At 47.1% G+C, this 24,057-nt stretch overlaps 1 protein-coding gene across 1 annotated transcript; it reads right to left on the minus strand.

The window, feature by feature from the left end:
* Positions 1-19: 19 nt before the first annotated feature.
* Positions 20-16,682, minus strand: MRPS18A (mitochondrial ribosomal protein S18A). Its single transcript, XM_007972434.3, has 6 exons — positions 16,543-16,682; positions 9,976-10,007; positions 7,411-7,518; positions 4,419-4,542; positions 4,128-4,197; positions 20-452 (listed from the first exon to the last, which is right to left on the minus strand). Exons 1-6 carry the CDS (start codon positions 16,652-16,654, stop codon positions 308-310), a joined length of 591 nt encoding a protein of 196 aa, XP_007970625.1. The 5' UTR covers positions 16,655-16,682; the 3' UTR covers positions 20-307.
* Positions 16,683-24,057: the final 7,375 nt, after the last annotated feature.

Below are 24,057 nucleotides of genomic sequence, written 5' to 3' on the forward strand. Positions count from 1 at the left end.
AAGCCTACGAGCCCACAACTGAATGTTTATGACACTGTATTGGGAAAAACTCCTGTCCCCAGCACTGAGCATGGCCCAAGCCCCACAGCACCTGGCAAGGGACCCAACTGCCCTGCCTGCCTTTAGCTCCCAGCATTGCTACTGCACAGGCCAAAGGTACTAAAGTTAGTCCCACTGTCCCCTGTCCATCCATGTCGAAGGGGCCAGGCCATCGTGATCTGGAGTATAGTTGTGGCCGAGGGCTTATGAGTGTGCCTCTTACTCCCCATCACAGGTGCAGGAGGAACTCTGGAAGCCCTGCTCTCTGTCAGTGATACAGCTTCCAAGGTGTTCTTGAGTAGCAGACATTGTCCCTCAGGAGGGGTGACCCCACGGGCATGCACACCTTGTTCCAGCGGGGGCCTTTTTTGTAGATGGGCTTGACAGAGCCAGGAGCCCAGCGCGTCAGGTACCTGTGGAGGGAGAACAAAGAGGTGCCCGTGAGGGCTGGGGCCCAAGCTGGAATTGGGAGTGTGGAGCACTGCCTCCTCAGGCCAGGCCACGGTTGGGCAAGCAAATCCTTTCACCAGTTTCCCTTTCCTGAAGTGCAGGGATTTTCCTGGGAGTAACTGCTGAGCGTCCTCTAAACAGATAGGCTGGGCTCTTGCTGCCGCAAGCCTGTGTAGCCAGGGTCAGGCAGCCCAGGGCCACAAGCTCCCTTGATCTTTTTTTTTTTTTCTTTTTTTTTGAGACAGAGTCTTGCTCTGTCACCAGGCTGGAGTGCAGTGGCGTGATCTTGGCTCACTGCAACCTCCACTTCCCGGGTTCAAGCCATTCTCCTGCCTCAGTCTCCTGAGTAGCTGGAATTACAGGTGCCCACCACCACACCCAGCTAATTTTGTATTTTTAGTAGAGATGGGGTTTCGCCATGTTAGCCAGGATGCTCTCGATCTCCTGACCTCGTGATCAGCCTGCCTCGGCCTCCCAAAGTGCTGGGATTACAGGCGTGAGCTACCGCGCCCGGCCCCCTTGATCTTTATAACCGTCAATGCTGGTGTGTGTTTTCTGAGGAAAAGGCGTAAAAGAGGCTGCCTGAAGAGCAGATCATTCCTCTCTGGCCTCAACCATGGGGTGAGAAGAGCTGATGTAAGGGCCTGGAGGAACCCACTACTCTTCCCCATTTGGCTCACTCAGCTACCCCAGCCTTCAAGGAACTCCCCAGGGTACCATAACCGGTGTAAGACCCCTGCCCGTCACCCAACCTGTGATGAGAATCAAGGGGTAAGGGCCCGTGGGCGTGGCTCTAGCCTAGGAAGGTTCCTGTAAGTAGGAGCGGGGTGGGGAAAGATAGCTGCAGCCTATGGACCTTTGGCCTCCTTTGGGGATGACCAGGGCCCTGATAGTTCCCAGAAAAGTGGCTCATGCCGGCTGGGATTGGGTTTTACTCTGTCCAGAATAAAACTTGGATCCTGTCCAGAAAGGTCCATCCTTCATTCTGAAAGCTCAGCCATGACAAACGCCAGGAATCCTCCCCTGCCTCCATTCTAGGTTGGGGCTCAACGCAGTTGTCTCTAGAGACCGTCAAAGAAAAAGTTTTTTTTATTAAAAAAATCAATAACCTTAGCTAAAAACTCTTAGATAAAAGAAGTGAAAAAATGATTGCTGATTTATGCAGTTCAACTGAGCTCTGCTGGACCTTGCCAGCCCTGTGTTGAGGGGAAGCTGCGGGAGGTGCTGACCTGCACTCCAAGTGTGTGCTGGGCAGGGAGGGGAGGGCCTTCCGTGTATCTCCTGGAACTGTCACTGCCCTGGCCAGGGTGATGACTGTGAAGGAGGCTAGCTACAGGGACTGCTTTTTTTTTTCTTGAGACAAAGTCTCGCTCTGTCGCCCAAGCTGGAGTGCAGTGGCGTGATCTCGGCTCACTGCAACTTCTGCCTCCTAGGTTTAAGCGATTCCCCTGCCTCAGCCTCCGGAGTAGCTTGGATTACAGGCGCCCGCCACAACGCCTGGCTAATTTTTGTATTTTTAGTAGAGATGTGGTTTCACCCTGTTGGCCAGGCTGATCTTGAACTCCTGACCTCAAGTGATGCACCCGCCTTGGCCTCCCAAAGTGCTGGGATTACAGGTGTGAGGAGACTGCTTTTTCTATGGTCGGTGGTGCTGGGTAATGGAAGAGTAAGGTAAAGGGAGGGGACCAGGGATGGCCCCTTTGCTGGCCTCTCCCAGGCTTCAGAGGGGTACATGAAGAGATGGGGTATGTGAGCAGGCTCCCCAAAAGGGGTGTTCATTGAGATTTAGGGATGCCGAGGATAAGCTGAAAAGGCTCTCCAGAGCTACTGCCCTAAAGCTGTTCTTTCTCCTGTGCCTTAGAGAGGCAAGCTGGGCTTTAGCTGGCCTTGGGCCTGATGCCTGTGCCACATGGAGCAGCCAGCCGGCAGGGGGTGGGCTGGGTGGCCTCCAGCTAGCTCTTTGGGAACACCCCAACTCTAGCAAGAACCAAGTCTCTCTCCTAAACCAGCCCCTTCCTACCTCTCCTGAAGGGGCAGCAGGAGAAGGGACAAAGTATGGCTCCACCAGGCCCCAGCAGAGCCTGGGCCCATGCATGGCAGCATTAAATGAGACTCCCCTGCAAGGGAATCCATTTCCTTCGTAGCCTGAACTCTCCCTCCTGCTCAGGGTGGCCTTTTGCAACCGACAAGCCCCCACACATCATCAATCCTGTGTCACGTTAAAGGATGCCGGATGTATGGGAGGGTGCCTGGCCTAGCTTCAAAGGCCTGAGGCAGGATGGATTGTGTCCTCAGGCCTGCTGCTGTCTCTTAAAAAGCCAGAGGGGGTGGGTTCAACCCTCAAATGGTCCATAGCACAGTTAGGAGACATAGGAAGAGGTTAGCATGTCCTGCTCTTCAAGAGCTGCTGGCAGATGGCTGAGCTAGCAGTGTGGGGGGTGCAGGTAGAGACGGGCACACAGCCAGGGTGCTGGCATGGTGTTGGTAAAGGTCCAGCTCTGACTTAGCCTCCGGGGACAGAGAGGCAGGGTACCAGGAAGAAGCCCTACATTCCCACATCCCACAACCCCTGCAGCCCCTTACCCTCCATGCCTGAGTTCTGGTGGGGATCAGCCTAGGAGGTTTGCTGGGGGCTGAGGCATTTGCTTTGTGTCAGTCATCTTTGATACCTTACAGAGAGCATTCCATTAAAAAAAGGACAAACACTGCAATTACTTTTGCACCCACCTAATGTGTTCCTCACTCCAGTCTGGGAACCACCAGCTGGACAGGAGGAAAGGGCCATTCGCAGGGGAGAAGAACCCCCTCAAATCAATTCTACAGACCTGGCTCTACTCTCAACAAGGGGATACTAGAGATCTAAGACTGTAAGTGTGCTGATGCCAGAGAGGAGGGAAGAAGGGAACTTGCAATGGGACAGCTGCTTGAATGTCAGACAAGAATCTGCCCCTACTCTACAGGGTCCTGCTTAGACTAAAAGGCAGACAGAGTGATTCCAGGGGCTGGGGGCCATCCTCTCCTTCTCTTTATGAACTCAGGGCCTCCTAGGCTGCCACATGGCGCTGTGTAGGTTGTTAACTGTACAACTCTGGGGAGCACTATTTGTGACCTAGTCCACATGGATATTACCCTGAAGTTGTCCAGTGTGCGACCTGCACAGCTTTATTCAGTGGCACTAACCCAGAAGGCCCTCCCATTTCTAAGGCCTTCTGTCCTCTAATAACCCCAGCACTGGAGAGAGCTGGGATACTGAAAGTTTGTAGTAGTACTAACATCCCCATAGCAACCCAGTGTGATGTCATAAATGGGGGATTAGCACATTCTAATGCCCAATCAGCAGGCCTTTACCCTCCTTGCCCCTTTGCTAAGGGTGCCACAGGGAAGGAAAGAGGCTGAGGCAAAAGAAGAAGCAGAGGAAAGAGGCTGAGGCAAAGAAGGCAACAGAAGAAGCAAAGACTGCAGCAGGGGTGGACTGATGGGGGTGGATGCTCAAGCTGGCAGGGAATGGAACAGACAGCCAAGGTGCATAGCTTTCCTGAGCTGTGGGATGATTTCCGGCAAGTAGCTTCCCCAGTAGAAGCCAGTGAGGGCTAAGGGCCTGCAGAATGCTCAGGTTGTTCACACCCAGGCTTGCTTACCGGTTGAGTTGAGGTTTGCTTTTCGGAACAACTCCTTCAGGAAGCCGAGGCCTGTGATTTGGTAATAGACCTGAGTGGGGGGAAGATGGGATAGTCTTTGCAGCTCCCTCTGCAGCTCTGAGGGGGCCAGAGGGAAAGCCCAAGGGAGTGGGGAGGTGGGCATTGGATGGGGAGTATAATTAACACTCTGGATATTCTCTTTTCTTTCAGGAGGGGCTGAAACATGGGGCAGCCGGGTAGGGAGAGAGCGCCTGCGGCCCTCTGCCCCTCTTGGTCCCCAGGACCTTCTACCTGCTCGGTGGGCCATCTTCACACACTCCTCAATCTTGCGGTGTTCTTCCTGGCATAGGCCTGTGATCTTTCGTGGCAGCATGCCTCCATGAGGCCGGATGAACTGGCTAAGCAGCAGAACATCCTAGTGGAAACCGAAAATAGGGGATGAGGGTCAGCTGGGCTTGCTTTTGATGCTGGGAAGCTAGGGCTTCATGGTCTACAGGGGAAGCTGATGTCTCCTGGGAACCTGGCTGAGATCACTTCCTCCACACAGAGCTTTGCACACTGGTCTGCTACCTTCACCCAACAAAAGTTAATCCCAACTTAGTAAGATTTTCTGTACCCCATTACCAACCCCAAAAGCTCCCAGCTTCTCTATGAGTTTTTTTTTTTTAGGCAAGGGCTCACTCTGTTGCCCAGGCTGGAGTACAGTGGTGTAATCTTGGGTCACTGCAATCTCTGCCTCCCAATCTCTTGCTCAAGTGGTCCTCCCACCTCAGCCTCCTGAGGAGCTGGGACTACAGGTGCGTGCCACCACGCCTGGCTAATTTTTGTAGAGATGGGGTCTCGCTATGTTGCCCAGGCTGGTCTCGAACTTCTGGGCTCAAACAATCTGCCCGCCTCAGCCTCCCAGAGTTCTGGGATTGCACCCCTACACCTAGCCTCATGAGATCTTCTGATAGACTAGGTTAAAGAACAGAAACTTTTCAGGAAGTGTCACCAATCTTTTATGAACCTGAAGCATCTTTCTTGGATAAAATGTCTGCTCAGGGAGGCTGCCATATGTTTCCACACAAAAGGAAAACCTGTAACATTTTAGACCTTAAGGTCTATATACCACAAGCCAGAGTATATGCAAATAGCCCCTCCACCTCTTGCCGTTCCCTCTGAAGTGCTAGGAAGGCATAAAAGCCAAGGAGGATGGAACCAGGGTTGTGAAGTTTAATCTCACATGATCTAGGCCCCCTGTAACCAGATCTGAATGGATTCTTGGTCTTCCTTCAGACCATCACGTGCTCACCAGGCTGCCTGGATCTGTCAAAGGAACAGATACACAGAGCCAGAATCAAGAAAAGGGACCACCTCCCTGCCAGGTCTAAAAGGTTACGATTCCCAGACTGCTTGAGCTCAGGAGTTCGAGACCAGCCTGAGCAACATAGCAAGACCCCATTCTCATACAATGGCTTAAGGGGTTAAAGAAAACTCACCATTCCCCTCCCTGCAAGTGCCTGGCATGCCTATCTTAGCAGTCAAGTTCCACAAACCAACTTGCTGCCCTGGCAGGCGCCTTGCTGCATAACTGCAGATTTGTTTTAATCACTGGACAGTTCCTGAGGGACCTAGGCCTTCAATTCCCACCCCTGTACTTTTCAGAATCTGATGAAAAGAATTTGGATTGGATTAATCCAGGGCTAATCAACTGGGATGGAGGCCCCAGCCCTCCACCGTAGGCTGCCAAGCAAGCTAACAGCTTTGTGCAGCTCAGGCTAATGGTGCTCTGAGTGGAAAGGGGTAAAAGGAAAAACAACTTTAGCCTTTACCTCAGACGGGATTAGATTTCTTCTGCTGGAGACAGCCAAGTATGTTTCCTGGAAAAAGCTGGTAGGAAGAGTGCCCTATGGTGGCTGGGCGGGTGTGGGGTTTGCTTTCCTATCAGCAGCTGAGGTTCCAAGGATGCCCACAACCCCACTAACTTCCGCATGGTGAGCAGCTGGAAACATTGCCCCTTGCCTGTGTGCTTGCTTTCTGTTACTCCAGGCGGCCATCAGGAGAAGGGCCCCAGGACAGAAAGAACCCCCCCCATCCCTCAGGGTGGCCTCAAGCCAAGGCTTCCAGCCCACGAGATTAGTTGGGTCACTCTGTTCAGATCCCACAGGCATGTGGCTTCTCCTGCTCTTATCACCTGACCAGGATCTCTGCCTTTAGTCATCCTATTCCACAGAGAGGCATAGGGACAACTTACAGGTCAAACTGGCCCAGAGCCTGAATCACCTGAAACCCAAAAATAGGGTGCTTCATGTTACCAGTGAGAGCTCTGAAGAACAAGTAAGGATTTCTCCAGGGCTGTGTCCTTAGTCCCACACCCTCCCCATCTCTGGGGAGGAGGTAGTGTAGTCATTAGGAGCAGGCTCTGCCTGGGCTTTCGTCCCTGGAGTTTGTATCCCAGTTCTGATACCAGCTGGGGGATCTGAGGCAAGTTCACTGGCTTCTCCATGCCTCAAATTTCCTCATCGGTAAAATGAGGATGAAACTAGTACCTACTTCATAGGGTTATTGTGAAAACTAAGTGAACTAAAACAGGTAAGTACTCAGTGCCTGACACAGTATGCACTCAATGTTACCTGTTGTTATTATTCACTACTTTCTTCTTTCCCTGGAAACGACTGCACTAGAAGAGCTTGAGCAATCAGGTATCTTTATAGCTCCAATACAGAACGACAGGGTAATGTGTTCCCAGATCACAGTGAGAACCAAGTCTGTTCAAATACACCTTCATCATAAAAGAGGAAAGCCAAACCCAGATCATGACTCCATCCCACAAGAGGACAACGCCTGTGAACTGAGTTAAGGGCCCTAGTGGTCTGAGGCACAACCAGACCACAAACTCAATCAGTGGCTCTCAACCCTGGCTGCTCATTAGAGCCACGGGAGAGCACTGAAAAAATGCTCAGGCCCCACCCCCCGAGGCTGATTCTGCATCGTGACCTCAGTCTCCCAGGCTACTGAAGATGGTGATGGGTCTTCTTCAGAGGGAGAGCTGCAGTGAATGAGACTACATCTACTAAGTGGCTTGGGAGGACCTGGTGGAGCCCATGCATCATTATTTTTTAAAGTTCCCCAGGTGATTCTAATGCGCAGCCAGGGTCGAGAACAACTGGACAAAATGCTCCCATCTCTGGTGGTTCCATGAAATGCAGCAGTAGCTAAAGCGGGGGGACACTGCTCCAGTTAACCAGGGAATCTGAGAGCTTCACGACACACAGAACTGAGTGTCTGTACCCAGACTCACGTCATAGTTATACTTGTGCTTCAGGTTCCAACGGCAGATGGGGCACTGGCCAGAGGGGTTAGGAGGATTTGGACTGCCCTTGGGAGTCGCTGTGAGACGGCCTTCAATCTAGGAGACAGAGAAGGAGAGCCAGTGTGAGAGACGGGGTCTGCGTGGAGCCACATTATCTTTGCACAAACCCCAAAATGATGGGAATGCTGGTGAAAGTTTACCTTGGGGGTTCTTGTGGGAGTAGCTAAGAGGTTTCTCTGCCTGAACTGTGGTGTTTACTCTGTAGTTGCTGTATGCTAGGCCTTGAGATAGCTACAGGGATGTGGTTTGGTGGCTTACAGGGGTAATGGAAACCATCTGAACTTAATACCAGTGGCAAGAGGGAGGGAGGCGTTTGCTGTATCAATTGAATGCTACCTTTCCTTCCTCAAAAGAAAAAACAAAGGCACCAGAACACTATACTTTTTCCCCTCCCTGGCTTTTGGGGGAAAGTAATACATGCACATGGTAAAAAGTTTCAAGTGGCACAGGGATATAGAGTCCAAAGAAAGCATCCCTTCCATCCCACATGTCCTCCTAGGGGGAAACTGCAGTTCCCAGCTTTATCTTACAGAGCTAAGGCTATGCCAGTGGGTCTCAACCAGAGGTGATTTTGCTTCCCAGGGGACATCTGGCAATGTCTGGAGACATTTTTGATTGTCACGTCTGGGGGAGGGAGTGCTACTGGCATCTAGCAGGGATGCTCTAACCATCCTCCACTGCAGAGGACAGCCCTCACAACCAGGAATTACTCAGCCCCAAATGCCAGGAATAGCAAGGCTGAAAAAACCCGGGTTGTGCCATATAAGCAGATATGCAGGCACTCCTTCTCTCTTACAAAAGAAAGGAAAAACTAACACGATACAGATGGGAGGATACATTGCCCTGTCATGCTCCTTGCTTTTATCATTTTGGATGCCACCTTTTAAACCATGCTGAGGCCAAGTGTGAAATGACCTCCCTATCGCTGCTGTATCCTGTGATACAGTTTTGGAATTACTAAGCGCAATAAACCAATGATCTGGGAATTAGCTCCAGTTGCAAGAGGGGAGTTTAGAGAGCCTTGCTGACTGAGGCCATGGGTTATGAGAGTGAGGCTGGGATGGGTCTGAGAGGCTTTGGGAGGGAAGCAACACTGTCTCTTGGGGGAGAAGTAAGCACAGGGGAAAGGGGCTGGAAGTACTACTTGGCCGTGCAGGGCACAGCTACCCTCCTTCTGCCACGGCAATCACAACTATGCCAGAAACTGAGATGTTAGAGAAAATTCCCAAGTACATGGTAGGCCTTGGGAGGCGGGTTGCAGTGGGTTAGGGGTTCGGGGGTGGGGAGAATTAACATTTATTGACTCCCCATTATATGTGTAGCTCAGTGCTAAGAATGGTTCACATACATTAGTTCACTTAACCTCCAGAATCTAGTGAGGTAGGTGTCTGATCTTATTTCATAGGGGAGAGAATAAGCGATAGCCATGCTGCTAAAGGCATGGATGGGCTCTTCCCTCCCCTGAGGGCTCTCATAGGCCACAATGCCTCCACATCTATTCTACAAACAGCAGACTCATGACCCACATGAAAAACGCTCTTTATACTCAAAAGTCAGATGTATTTCTTTTCTCCAGTGTGGAGTTTATAGAGTGAATGCTTGTTTTGGCTTTGAATCAAGAAGCCTAAAAGGTACCGTAAGGGGACTGGGGCGGTCCCCTAAAAAGAACTGTTTTGAGGCTAAGTAGTGGAAAGGCAGAGGGAGCATTCTAGGGGGAAACCTAATGGACTTGTCCTGGGAATAAGACTGCCTTGGGAAGGACTGAGCTTGGCTGGCTACCTAAAGAGTTAAATCTCTGGTTGACATGGAAGTTACAGAGGCCTCTGGGAGCTCTGTGGAGTCGCTGAGGATTTCTTGGAGGCATAGAAGGCCATGTGAAAACAACGTTGTTGTCTTTTAAGGATTATAGGATAATCTAGGCCCCATGACTCCCCAGGGAAGGGAGGTGGGATGGGCCCAGGGAACGAAAGGGGGGAGTGGGTAGATGAAGAATTGTTCCAACTTTCTTACCAAGAGACAAGCCAGGGCGCCAGCTAGTAAGGCCAGGGCCGGGAGAATGTCACTTTTTAAATGCATCATTTAAGGAGTAGTTTAGTCATTCTAGGCAGAAAAGAAAGGAACTGAGGTCCAGGCTCCTGGCTCTGGGTCAACTTACTTTGGCTCTCTAGGCGTGCAATAATGCCTTAGTTTCCCCGTCGGCAAACTGATTCATCGCCCGCCAAAGAGCTTATCAGCAAAGGCCTCTGAGACCTTGCTATACAAAAGGCCACTTTAATCAAAGAGCAGATACCACAGCCCAGGCATAGCAACTGTTCCTGATTAACCACACTATAGCACACAGCTTGAAAAATGGTAGACTGTGGGATTTATGGTCACTGAGGGAGCTGATCCTGGAGCTGGGCGTCCAGTTTGGGCCCCTCCCTCCCTCAGAGGAGCGGCCAGGCAGCTGCAAGTGTTAAAGAGGTTATACATGGCCAACTCAATGATACTTACTATAGTTGTCTTCCCTTCTTGGATCTCCACCACTACAGAGATAAAGGGGGAAAAATTAGGTCAGCCATTTAATAAGGAACAGAGAGTTTCAAATAACAGCTCAAATTCTACACATTTGGAAAAAAGCAGCCTTCCGTCTGTACTCTCTCATGGTCTCCACCTGGAACAGAAAGCACGCAGGGTTCACCCCACTAGTGCCAAGGCTCTATGCCCTTGAGGCGGGGTGGGGGCAAGCCCAGGATGCCCAGGTAGCATCACCTCTCTGGTATGGGATTAAGGAGTTCCACACTGTTTTTGCCTTTCTATGCAAAGATTTATCTTGGTTCTATCCAAAGGAATTGGTCAGATCCTGTCCTACAGTGGCTAGCAATAAAAGAGGGTGGGGTAGTGGTATGTAAAAGACCTTCAAAAGTACCCAAGCGGTGTGTGTTCCTGCACAAAGAGAATCAGATAAGAATGGTTTCTGCTTTGAAGAATTAACAATGTAAGATACAGCACTGAACTAACACTATTCCAGTGGCACCCAGTGAATGAGCAAAAAGACAAGTTCACTCCTAGAACACATCCTGAGGGTCGTGAGTGAAATCCTCTCCTCCCTGCAGGGTTGCATTTTATTATCTATACTGGAGAGGGTTGATGGACAGGTAGGAATAAGGAGCATGAAGATACTGGGTCCAAGAAGAATTTCAAGTATTGCCATTCCAAACGGAGAGGGATGCCCTCCGTCCTTTGCCTATTTAGGAGAGGCAGTCAGAAGAGAACCTGAAGGCAAGACAACCAGTTGCACACATCTGTCAGGCTAAATACATTTCCTATCTTACTACCTTACCTACCCAAGATGCAGAATGACAACTTCAACCATCATTCAAAGAAGAACCGAGCCAATAGCCCACATTTCGGCTAATATAATCAGATAGTTCTTGGAGATACTCCCTTGCTGACAGTTTCTTTAGAAAGACAGAAGCCAGACTGGGTACAGTGGCTCATGCCTGTAATCCCAGCACTCTGGGAGGCTGAGGTGGGAAGAAATACTTGAGCTCAGGAGTTAAGAGACCAGCCTGCGCAACATGGCAAAACCCTACAAAAATTACTAAAATTAGCCAGGCATGGTGGCCTGCACTTGTAATCCCAGCTACTTGGGAAGGTGATGTGGGAAGACTGCTTGAGCCCAGGAGGTTGAGGCTGCAGTGAGCCATGATCATGCCACTGCATTCCGGCCTGAGGGACAGAGCGAGACCCCATCTTGAACAAACAAACACACACCAATAAAAAGAGAAGGGACCATCTAAGGAAAAAGGCAGTTGTAACCCAACCAGAGGCCCATGGCAGCATCTGTGATCACTGAGCTCTGTGACCAACACCTAATTGGACACAGACTGCTTGGAATTGTCCCTTATTTGTCTTCTGGGCAACCCATTCATACTCACTGCTCCAAAACAACCAACCTGACAGCCTCTCAGTGTCCAACACCAGACATACAAAGGAGTAACAATGAATAGAAAAGCCCTGAGGCTTTCTCTAGAGAACACTGTAGTTATTAATCAATTCAAAGACAACCTAGGTTTTTCAATGTAAAAGAAAATGCGTCACCCCACACACAGATCTACTTGTACGGAACACAGACCAACCTAAGAATGGGATTTGGGTGAGACTCAACGTGGTCCTCAGTCTGGAAGCCAGAACAGCTGCAGAGGGAAGGTCACTGCAATACGTCAGTCTGCAGAATCAACCTACAAATGGAGGATGGGGAGAAATGAAGGGAGGTAGGAGGACGGCACATCCCCAGTCCAGTAAGGGTTCCAGGCACCCTGCAACTCTGCAAATTTGCAAAAACCAAGTTGAGAGACAACCTAATCTGAGCAACAAGTAGGGGGGAACGTTTCCAAGAATCTCCAAAGGAAACAAAAGGAGAGACACGTTCTGGTACCACTGGAGTCAGCAGAAGAACAATGCCCTGAAACACAAGTGGATAAACATGTGGTTCCCTGCTTGGTGGAGGCACTTGGGTCCTAACCATGAGGTAAACAAGTCTAACAAAACACACATCACTCCCGGCAAAGTACCAAACCCTGAAGTCATCCCACTGGCCCCTGGAAAACAGATCAAAGCCCATGGCAAGCTCCACTGTTCACAAGCTTCCCCTCCACACAGCAACCCTGAGCCAGCGAATCATCTTACTAGAAGCCAGTGGGTAAAACAATAGGCAGATGCTTATCTAACAGAGACAATTTGTCAAACCAGAAGGAATGACCTGAGAACTCACGTTGAACTGACATCGATCAGGGTGGTGTCTTAGTGCAGGGGGAGAAGGCCCTGTTGGAGGCTAGGGAGGCCCTTAGTAGATTTTAAGCCTCTGGAAAGAGGAGATAGGAATCAAAATAGTATTGATTTACAGCGTGCATACAAAAATGTGTCAAAACCAAACAAAACCTGAGATCCATTTTGTTCCTGGCTGCCTCCCTATTCAAGAGAAGTGGGGGTGGCTAAGAAAAGCTGGACTGAGAGATTTAGGCACTAACAAAACTTGTTTAGAAAAAGATGGAATCACCCTTGTGTTCTGAGATATGGCAGTATCTAGTAAGCTAAGCGAAGAGATGAAGCAGTTTTCTAAACTAGAACTAAGGGCCAAAATCTTTCCAGATAAGCACTTCTCATACACATGAAATAATCTGTCCCAAATGAGGCAACACAGTTGCTGGGCATTTGTGGACTGTACAGCTTCGTTCTACCTACTGTGGAGAGTTACAGTAGAATAGGAGCCGCAGTCTTTGCCCTAGAGGAGTAAAAGAACTAAACTCTGTATGGGAACTTGACTGTAATAAAGTCTATGCCTCGTAAAAAGGTCCTTTGAGTACTTCAGTAAATACTTGCCTAGGATGGAGTCCAAGATAACTGAATTATAATAGTCTGGAACAAATGGCATTGTGGTGAGATTGCAGTGAATGTAAAAGGAGGAGAGGGGGTGACACCTATAGTCTCAGCTACTCAGGAGGATCACCCGAGCTAAGGAGTTAGAGGCCAGCCTGGGCAACATAGCAAGACTGTCTCTTAAACAACAACAAAAAACATGGAAAATGCAAAAAACCTTGATGGCCACATGAACAGACATAGTGAACTGCAACCATGTAAAGACCCAACTGCTTAGTAAAACAGAAAGTGAAAAAGGATGAAGAGTGCAGGGCACTGCTGAAGTGCCCAGAGACCAAGGTCCCTCTTGGAGAGGATCTGTGGAAACCAGGGCCCAAGCAGAGTAGGAAAGACTGGAGTAACTGATGGCTGGGCAGTGGCCCTAATAGTCTTATGTAGGGTCAGGGAGAGGAGTACCATGTTTGGGATGTGTGCTTGCATTTCTGGCCACTGACCACCTTTCGCAAACACCTTCCTGCCTCAAGCCCTGCTTCCTCCAGTTCATCTTTAATTCTACCATTGAAGTTTCTGGTTCCCTCATCACCTCCCTTTCTTTCCCTTGGACCCCTGAAGGAACGTCCCTCTGACCTATGCTTCAGAATGAGGAGTTAGCAGGTTACTCTGGACTATGTCCCCTGAATTCTTTAAAGACGCCAACTCACTCCTCTCTCAAAGCTTTTATATGGGACTGCCCAACCTACCAGGCATATCCTTGTCTGAAATGTTAGGTCTTCCAGAAGGCCTTCTTAACTGACTGAAAGAGATGAAGCAAATTCCCTTTGGCCTTTGCTCAATTCAGTATACCCTTCTCTAAGTGGCTGATAGATCATGACTTAATTTATATAATTTTTTTTAAAAAATACATTTCCTTCACAAGGACTCTGGGAGGGATAAGGGAGGAATGAGATCCAACATAGTCTTTGCTAAATCTGGCAGTGCCAACCATAAAGGCACTAAATGGTCTTTGGCAAGTTAACTGCTAAGAGCTTTCAGGGAAGGAGGGAACAACAAGGAAGGCCCTGCCATGGAATACCAAGGTGATGTTACTGGTGGAGAGGGAAGAGGGCTGGCTCTACTTCCAATTCCATCACATATTGGATGCTGGGCAAGCTATTAAACCCCTTGGGACTGCATTTCCTCATTTATAAAAATGAGGACAGTTAATATCCACCTTTAAGGTGTTTTTGAGAAGACTGAATAAATGTATGTGGAAAATCTAGCACAGTATTTGAAGCAGGCACAGAAAGTCACAATTTCTATTTTTGTCCTCCTTCAGTCTTGCTTTTTCCATAATAATCTTTTTTTGGTTTTGTGTATCTCTTTGGTCAAACTTTAAACCAGGCTTTCTCAACAGCAGCAGGACTGCCATTTTGGGCCAGAAGGTTCTTTGTTGTGGGGAACTGACTTGTGGATTATGTTTAGCAGCATCCCTCACCACTACCCCCCAGATGCCAGTAGTACCAGTTGTGACAACCAAAAATGTCTGCAGACATGGCCTATTGTTCCTGGGGGACAAAATTGCCCCCCAGTTGAAAATCACTGCTTTAGACTGAAAGTTTTCATAGACAGGAAAATTGGTGCTCAGTCCTCATAAGCTGACTAAAATCATGTATTATTATCTGATACTTTGAAAAGATGCTTGAATATTTTCAGCAAGAGACCCAGCTTCTTTCCCACAACTTTAAATTCTATGTGTACAATATTGTTTGAGTTTCACATATACCAGCTGAGACTAGTCAAAATTAGCTATATGTACAATACTTTATGCCTTACAAATAATGGATAGAATAGCAAAATAAAATGTTTTCATTTAAAAGCTTTGAAGACAGGTGAGTCTTAAGAATATAGAATATGGCAATGCCTTCATGTAGAATCACATTAATTCAACCTAACATGTAGATGAAGGACTTCAGAGACCCATTTGATTTACAGTCCATCCATTTTTCGTGTTTTTAAAGAGGTAGGGGTTCTCACTATGTCACCCAGGTTAGACTCCAATTTCTGAGCCCAAGTGATCCTCCCACCTTGGCCTCCCAAAATGCTGGGATTAAAGATATGTACCACTGTACCTGGGTTACAGTCCATCATTTCACAAACTCTCCAACTGAAAAAATTCTTTAAGTCTAATTTCAAATATTTGTTATTAAAACAAAACGATTCCTCTTGCCTTTTTTTCTGGATAGCAAAATCTGCCTCAACTTTGAATTTCAAAAGAATATGCAAATTGTAGCCAATAGTGTTTGACACTTGGTAGACTCTCCCAAAATGGTATGGAGATATGCCTATTTTGCAGCATGGGAACAGATGAGACACCCAAATTCTTTCTATCATCTGCATGATTTCTTTAGTGTCTTTATTAATGAGTCTACTAATGGATAAATTAACCAGGCAGTATCCAGACTTTTTTTTCTAGCAAATACTCCCCTTACGGGCTGAATTCTTCAAACATACCTGCTATTTCCATTTCTTCAACTATCTCCTTCAATTCTCCAAACTGGATTCCTTGTTTGCCACTCTATTGAAATTGCTACTTGAAAGCTACAAACAGACCTCTTCTGAGACAAATCCAATGGCCCCTTCATTAGGCTCTTCTTTTTAGACTTTTCTGCTCCCTCTGACAACAATGATCACTCTTTGGCACTGGATACTTCTCAGCTTTCATTAAAGGATATGCTGCCCAATACTATGCCAGATCCTCAAAAAACCCCACATCTCTTCTTTTGCACATCACTCATCCTTTCCTGCTTCCAGGAGGACACAAAGGAAGGCTATGTCCTAAAAGACCGTTTCACTCTCCGCCAGATTCCATCCTTTTGTGAGCCTGCTCAAGACACATCCTCTTTATGAAAACTTTCAACTGGGTTTGCTGTTTCCAGTAACTGAGTCTCCCTGTACTTCATCACGTAAAAGGCTAACTTGCATTTATTGGAGTGTGCATATACATAATCTCATTAGAAACTAAGCTTTTCAGAAAAAGGGCTGTATTTTGTGTCTCCAGAATTCCTTCACAGCTTGAAGCATAGCACTTGGCATTCAGTAAGCTCTCAGTTGATGCTCGACTCAGGCCGCTTTCCCAGATTAAGATTAATGAAAAGCTGAACTACCATTCTGCATTTGCCTATGTCTCAGCTATTCAATGGCCTTTCCACTTTGGCTCCCCCTTCACAGGGAGACTAGCGGCCCGGGCAGAGAAAGCCGCCATCAGATCACAGCATTTTGAGAAGAGAAAGTGGAAAGGGAGGCTCTGGGCCGGGGGGGTGGGGGGGGGGTGGGGGAAGGGTACCCAGATGGCCTTCCTTCGTGATTCAGAGACTCTTTAATAAAAGAGACTGCGATTCGGAGAATATAGAAGGGAGAATTAACATGAAAACCGTTTCCGAAAACTTTTCTGAACCTTGGGACAGGTTTCTTTTCTGCTCCTGCTAAGTAAGCAGGCTTTCTCTTCGTCCTCCTCGGTCTCATGAGGATACTCACAAGGGGCAGGAGCTCAAGATAAGGCACCAGGGTCTGGAAGGGGCTTTTAAGCACGCCTGGGGAGCCGGTACCTCCTAAGTTTCAGAATCGCACGAAGGAAAGGGAGGAAGGGGCGCACCGGGGCTAGCGGAAGCAATCTCCGCCGCTCTTCTTAACTTCAGGAGGTTGCTGGTACGCATGACTCACCTTCCCTGAACCCGCGAGCTGGAAGCCGAGACCAGCTGGTCGCTGCCGGGCCCGCTAGGAGCCCACGGAGAAGCCCCCCATAGGCCGACACCAAACCCTTGAAGGCCGCCATCTTGAGAAACCTACCCTGATCTCTTATCCATTTCCGCTTCCGGAACGTGGCGCGCGCCGCCGCAGTGGTGGGGCAGGAACAGCGGGGGCGGGGTTGTAGTTCGCTTACTCCTGTCACGAAACTTCTTTCGCCTGTCTGCTTTGGGGTAAGAAGAGAGGCTTCTGCGTCAAGCCTACATTTCGTGTTAAGGATCTAGGGGAGGTCTTCTAGCTCCTGTCTGCCAATGCCTGCAAGTCTTCAAGGTTGCATTCGTTTCGTGGAAGCCTTCCTTAGGAAAATCGCACGCAACACCCCTACCTAAGTCTTTAAAGTTTTCTCTTCACTGCGCGTCAGCTGTGGTCTTTCAGCTTCTGTGACTGGGCTAGACCTCTACAGGAGAGGTTGAAATGGTTAGGAACTCAGGCTCTGGAGTATAGGATATCAGGCAGACCATGGATAGAATTGATACCACCTTCTTCCCTGACCACTGCCACGCTGATCTTTGATTTGCATGTACTTTGGCCTCTCTCTAGCCCCAGGGCCTTGGCACAAGCTGTTTCCTTTGTCTACTCTTTAGTTGTCTAGTTAGCTTCTATTTATTTCTTAGAGCTTGCCTCAAACCTTATTTCCTTATTTGCTTGACTGCCCATTCTCAGCACCAGATGCCTCTCCATCTTAGTGCTTGGGACAATTTCAGTTTTATGTTTGTTTTGTATGTGTCTTCTCACCAGACTGTAAGCTCCATGAAGTCAGGAACTTTGTTTTCTGTTGACTCTCACATCTCCAGCACTTAGTATAGTCCTGACACATAATAAGAGTACAATATATACTTGTTGAATGAATGAGTAGAATCTATTTTATAGGGCCTAGGGGAGGACTAGACCCTGAAAATTAGATGTGATAAAACATAAGTGATCGACTGGGTGTGGTGGCTCTTGCCTGTAATCCCAGCACTTTGGGAGGCTGAGGTGGGTGGATTACCTGAGGTCAGGAGTTCAAGACCAGCCTGACCAGCGTGGTGAAACCCCGTCTCTACTAAAAATACAAAAATTAGGTGGGTGTGGTGATGGGTACCTGTAATCCCAGACACTTGGGAGGCTGAGGCAGGAGAATCGCTTGAACCCAGGAGGTGGAGGTTACAGTGAGACAAGATTGCACCATTGCACTCTAGCCTGGGTAACAAGAGTGAAACTCCATCTCAAAAACAAAACAAAACAAAACAAAGCAAAAGTGCTCAATAAACATAAGCTAGTTAATAGAGCAGTTATAGAGATGACTCTTTTCACAAGTTGGACTCACTTGTGTTGTAAGGAAGCTTATGGTACCAAAGAGAAAATACAACTGCCCGGTTTTTCCTCTTTTAGATTTGTGGGACGTATAGGATGTTCCTCTGGAGCTCCATAGGAAAGGAAAATCATTCACAACTCAGTTCTTCCACTTGGAAGGATAATTTCCACCTTCTGTAATAAGCCTGAAGAGGGATTTTCTAGTTATCCTTCTCTGATTCATAGATGGGAAAAGTCAGGCTTATTAAATGGCATAGGATGTTTTCTGATGAGTGGGAGAGGAGCCCATCATCCAGTTAGGACCATCACCCTAGTAGGCTAGGAGGATGCAGAGCAGCTGCTGTATGGAAAGTTTGAGTGGCATCATCATAGAGAGGGAGAACAGGAGAAATGCAGCATTGGGGTACATTAAAACATCTCATTTAGCAAAGGTAAACCCCGTGAAGGTGAAACTTAAAAGTCAATCAAGATGGCAGAGACTGACACGTGGATTAGAAGTGAAGCCGAGGGTCTTAGTGGGGTATAGGTCTAGGTGTCCCAGCCAGGATCAAGAAAGCTTTGACTCTCCCTATATCTTCCAAGTTTGTTCTGTATAGATGACCTTGAGCTTATGGATGTATAGATGACCTCTGTACAGATAACCTTCTGTGTTTGTACTGCATCCCCTGTTTCTTCACCGATTTCCAACTTCCAGGAATCCGGTAGAGACAAAGGCAGCAACAGAGCCTCACCCAGGGCTTGCTTTGGACATAGTGAGCTAAAGCATTTGAATGCCAACCCTCTTCTCATTATCTTATCTTAACTTATCATAACCAAATTTTATTTTAAAAAACAACTATAACAGGTAACATGTGATCATTGTAGAAAAATGAAACAATAAATAAAGTGAAAAGAAAATAAATGTCATGTAAAATCCAGAGATAAGCATTGTTTACATTTAGCAAGATGAAATAATACTGTGGATATTCTTTGCCTTATAATATCTTATTTTTCTGAGTCCATTTATGATTAGTCCCTACAATTCTGTGAGACCAGGTTTTGATCAGGAGACTAGCTTTAAAAAACAACAACACATCTTTTAATTAAAGTATTACCCATGAAAGAAAAATACGCAGGCTGGGTACAGTGGCTCATGCCTGTAATCCCAGCACTTTGGGAGGCCGAGGAGAATGGATCACTTAAGGTTAGGAGTTTGAGACCAGCCTCGCCAACATGGTGAAACCTCATCTCTACTAAAAATACAAAACTTAGCTGGGTGTGGTGGTTGGCTCCTGTAATCCCAGTTACTCAGGAGGCTGAGGCAGGAGAATCACCTGAACCCTGGAGGTGGAGGTTGCAGTGAGCCGAGATCATGCCATTGCACTCCAGCCTGGGCAACAGAGTGAGACTCCATCTCAAAAACAAAACAAAACAAAACAAAAAAACGACAAATCATCGGTGTACTGCTTGATGAATTTTCACAAAGGGAACACACTACCCATACTAGAGTGGAGTGGCATGTTCAAGCAGAACATGACTGGCACCCTAGAACATCCCCTTGTGTCCCCTTCCAGACACTACCCCCCAAGGATAATCAGTATCCTGACTTTTAGCATGATACATTACTTTTCCCTGCATGTGACCTTTATATAATATTCCACTGTGAATATGCCATATTTTTAAAAATCACTTTTTTTTTTTCTGTTGATAGAATTTAGATACTTTCCACTTGGGACTACTACAAATAGTGCTGTAACATTCTTCTACGTGACTCTTGGTGAACACAAGAACAAACTTCCAGGGGCCGGGCGTGGTGGCTCACACCTGTAATCCCAGCACTTTGGGAGGCCGAGACGGGCGGATCACGAGGTCAGGAGATTGAGACCATCCTGGCTAGCACGGTGAAACCCCGTCTCTACTAAAAATACAAAAAAATTAGCCTGGCATGGTGGTGGGCACCCGTAGTCCCAGCTACTTGGGAGGCTGAGGCAGGAGAATGGCGTGAACCTGGGAGCGGAACTTGCAGTGAGCTGAGCTTGCGCCACTGCACTCCAGCCTGGGCAACAGAGTGAGACTCTGCCTCAAAAAAAAAAAAAAAAAAAAAAAGGAACAAATTTCTTTGGGGTCTATCTAGCAGTGGAACTGTTAGATTGCAGGGTATGCCTATGCCTAGCTTTAGTAAAAGATATTGCCTTGACAGTTTTTACAAAAGCCTTTTTAAATTAAATTAAATTTTTTTTTGAGACAGAGTCTTGCTCTGTCACCCAGGCTGGAGTACAGTGGCATGATCATGGCTCACTGCAGACTGGACTTCTTGGGCACGGGTGATTCTCCCACCTCAGCCTCCTGAGTAGCTGGGACTACAGGCACATGACACTATGCCCGGCTAATTTTCTGTATTTTTTGTAGAGGTGGGGTTTTGCCATGTTGCCCAGTCTTGTCTCGAACTCTTGAGCTCAAGAAATCTGCCTGTCTCAGCCTCCCAAAGTGCTGAGATTACAGGCGCAAGTCACCATGTCTGACCCAAAGGCCAGGCTAGATACTGCCAAACAATTTTCCATAATGATTGTACCAGTTTACTCTGGTATCAACTCTGCTCCACACCTTGCCAATATTTGATTTCCTTTTTTGTCCTTTTAATCTTGCCATTCTGGTTGGCCTGTAGTAGGCTCTCACTGTGTATTTATTTTACATTTCTCCGATGCTTAATGAAGATGAGAAACTTTTCATATGTTTATAGACCATTTGTTTTTATTTATTTTTATTTATTTATTTATTTATTTATTTATTTATTTATTTATTTTTGAGACAGAGTCTCAGTCTGTCCCCCAGGCTGGAGTGCAATGGTGTGATCTTGGCTCACTGTACCCTCCACCTCCTGGGTTCAAGTGATTCTCCTGCCTCAGCCTCGGGTGCACCCCACCATGCCCAGCTAATTTTTGTATTTTTAGTAGAGACAGAGTCTCACCATGTTGGCCAGGCTGGTATGGATCTCCTGACCTCAGATTATTCACCTGCCTCGGCCTTCCAAAGTGTTGAGATTACAGGCGTGAGCCACCACACCTGGCCAATAAATTTTAAGCATGCAGTTTATATAGCAATATAGGCCATTTAGACATCCTTTTTGTAAAATGTATGTTTAATATTTTGGCTCATGTTCTATTGGGTTGCCTATGTTTTGCTTTTCTTTTTTCTATTTATTTATTTGTTTATTTATTTAAAGACAGGACTTCCCTGTCACCCAGGCTGTAGTGCAGTGGCACATTCATGGCTTTCTACAGGCTTGACCTCTCGGGCTCAAGTGATCCTCCAACCTCAGCCTCCTGAGGAGCTGGGACTATAGGCGTACACTATGATACCCAACTATTTGTTTTTTTTTGTTTTTTTTTTTTTGAGATGAAGTCTAGCTCTGTCGCCCAGGCTGGAGTGGGGTGGCATGATCTCGACTCACTGCAACCTCAGTCTCTTGGGTTCGAGCAATTCTCCTGCCTCGGCCTCCTGAGTAGCTGGGATTACAGGCTCCCACCACCACGCTCAGCTAATTTTTATATTTTTAGTAGAGATGGGGTTTCACCATGATGGCCTGGCTGGTCTCAAACTCCTGACCTCTGGTGATCTGCCTACCTCGGCCTCCCAAAGTGCTAGGATTATAGGCATGAGCCACCGTGCCCAGTTTGATACCCAGCTTGTTTTTAATTTTTTTTTTATGGAGACAGGGTCTCACTATGTTGCCCAGGCTGGTCTCAAACTCCTCCTCTCAAGCAATCTGCCTCAACTTCCCAAAGTGCTGGGATTACAGGCAAGAGCTACAGCTCCTGGCCTGTCTTTTTCTTATTGATTTGTAGTTCTTTATATGTTCTGGATACTTATCCTTTCTTGAATATGTGTACTTTAAATGTCATCTCCCTCTCTGTGGGTTGCCTTTTTATTCTCCTGTAGTTTTTTTTTTTTTTTAATGAGGAGTATTTAAAAATTTTTAATATGTGCAATTTATCAGTTTTTTTCTTTTATGGTTGATACTTTTTGTTTCCTATTCAATTCTTTTTCTGGCTGGGCGTGGTGGCTCATGCCTGTAATCTCAACACTTTGAGAAGTTGAGGCAGGATGATTGCTTGAGCTCAGAAGTTTGAGACCAGCCTGGGCAATAGGTGAAACCCCATCTCTACTGGAAATACACAAAAAAATTAGCCAGGCATGGTGGTGCATGCCTGTAGTCTCAGCTGCTCCAGAGGCTGAGGTGGGAGAATCACCTCAGCCCAGGAAGTCAAGGCTGCAGTGAGCCATGATTATGCCACTACACTCCAGCAGCCTGAGCGATGAGAGTAAGACGCTATTAAAAAAAAAAATATCTGGGTATGTGCATGCAGTCCAGATTACTTGGAAGGCTAAGATGGGGAGGGTCACTTGAGCCCAGGTGTTTGAGGTTACACTGAGCTATGATGATGCCACTGCTCTTCAGCCTGAGTGACGGAGTAAGAAGGTGTCTCTAAAAAAAGTAAAAAATAAATAATAATTTTTGTCCTCTTCAAGGTCATGAAGATGCTCTTCTGTCTTTTTTTTCTGAAAACTTTATTGTTTACTTTTCACATTTAGGTCTTTGAGTCATCTAGAATTGTTTAGTTATGTGGTCTGAAACTGGGATTAAGATTCATTTTTCCCCTATAGTTTCAGTATCTAACTGACCTAGCACCATTTAAAAATTTCACACTTTTCCTTTTCTTTTTTCGAGATAAAGTTTTGCTCTTGTCGCCCAGGTTGGAGTACAACGGTGCAATTTCCGCTCACTGCAACCTCTGCCTCCTGGGTTCAAACAATTCTCCTGCCTCAGCCTCCCGAGCAGCTGGGATTACAGGTGCCTGCTACCATGCCTGACTAATGAAAAGTTTCACACTTTCCCCCACTGCATTTCATCTGGTCTGGTTTCTGGAATCTCTGTTTAGTTCCCGTGGTCTCTTTTTCTGTCATTTGGCACTATATATGTGTGTGTGTGTGTGTGTGTGTGTGTGTGTATACACACATATATACACATATATATGCACGTATATATACACATATATACGTATATATACACATACATATATACATCTATATCTTTATTTGTTTATTTTTTCAGAGATGGAGTTTTGCTCTGTCACCCAGGCTAGAGTGCAGTGTCTTGAACATGGCTCACTGCAGCTTCAACCCCCTGGGCTCAAACAGTCCTCCTGCCTCAGCCTCCTGAGTAGCTGGGACTACAGGCATACTTTGACACTATTTCTAATGGTTATGTACTATTTCATTGTCTGGAAGTTCAATCACCAATCTCCAATTGCTAAGCTTTTAGCTTGCTTTTTTTTTTTTTTTTTTTTTTGAGACGATGTCTCACTCTAGTCCCCCGGGCTGGAGTGCAGTGGTGCAATCTCGGCTCACTGCAACCTCCACCTCCTGGGTTCAAGCGATTCTCCTGCCTCAGCCTCCCGAGTAGCTGGGATTACAGACGCCTGCCACCACACCTGACTAATTTTTGTATTTTTAGTAGAGATGGGCTTTCACCAAGTTGGCCAGGCTGCCAACTCCTGATCTCAGGTGATCTACCCGCCTCGGCCTCCCAAAATGCTAGGATTACAGGCGTGAGCCACTGCTCCTGGCCCAAAATTTTTTCTAATATCTAGCTTCCTACTCCAAAAACAGTATGTTCTATTTAATTAGTGAGTCTTTTATTCCCTTTTCCCTAGTTGAGTATGCTGTGGATTCTTTTTGTAAGTACAACTGTGCTGTGGAATAAAAGGGGGTCAGGGCCCTTGTCTGAGAGCTGCAGATGGTTAGCTGCCACCCAAAGGAAGGGTCTTTTTCTGAGCCTAAGTCTCTGGGGTTGTTGACAGAGCCATTCTCATGCATGAGAAGAACTATTTCCAGCTGCAGTGGCAATCCTGGAACTCGAAGAGCAGCAATGACACTGTATACACATGTGTAGAGAAGGTAGGCTGAGGAACCTCTTTTTATTTCTGAACCTCTCTTTATTTCTTCTACCACCTCCTCTTCGGAGGAGCCCAGTCCCCTAGGTTCCACCTCATTTCCCAAGGAGACCGCCTTTCTTTCTCCACATCTTGTCCTGGACTCTGTCTTAATTCTGGAGATAAACTTACATCCCAAATAAACCTTCTCAATGAAGATGTTCAG

The sequence above is a fragment of the Chlorocebus sabaeus genome, chromosome 17, assembly GCF_047675955.1.
Source record: "Chlorocebus sabaeus isolate Y175 chromosome 17, mChlSab1.0.hap1, whole genome shotgun sequence".
In the NCBI taxonomy this organism is placed as follows: domain Eukaryota; kingdom Metazoa; phylum Chordata; class Mammalia; order Primates; family Cercopithecidae; genus Chlorocebus; species Chlorocebus sabaeus.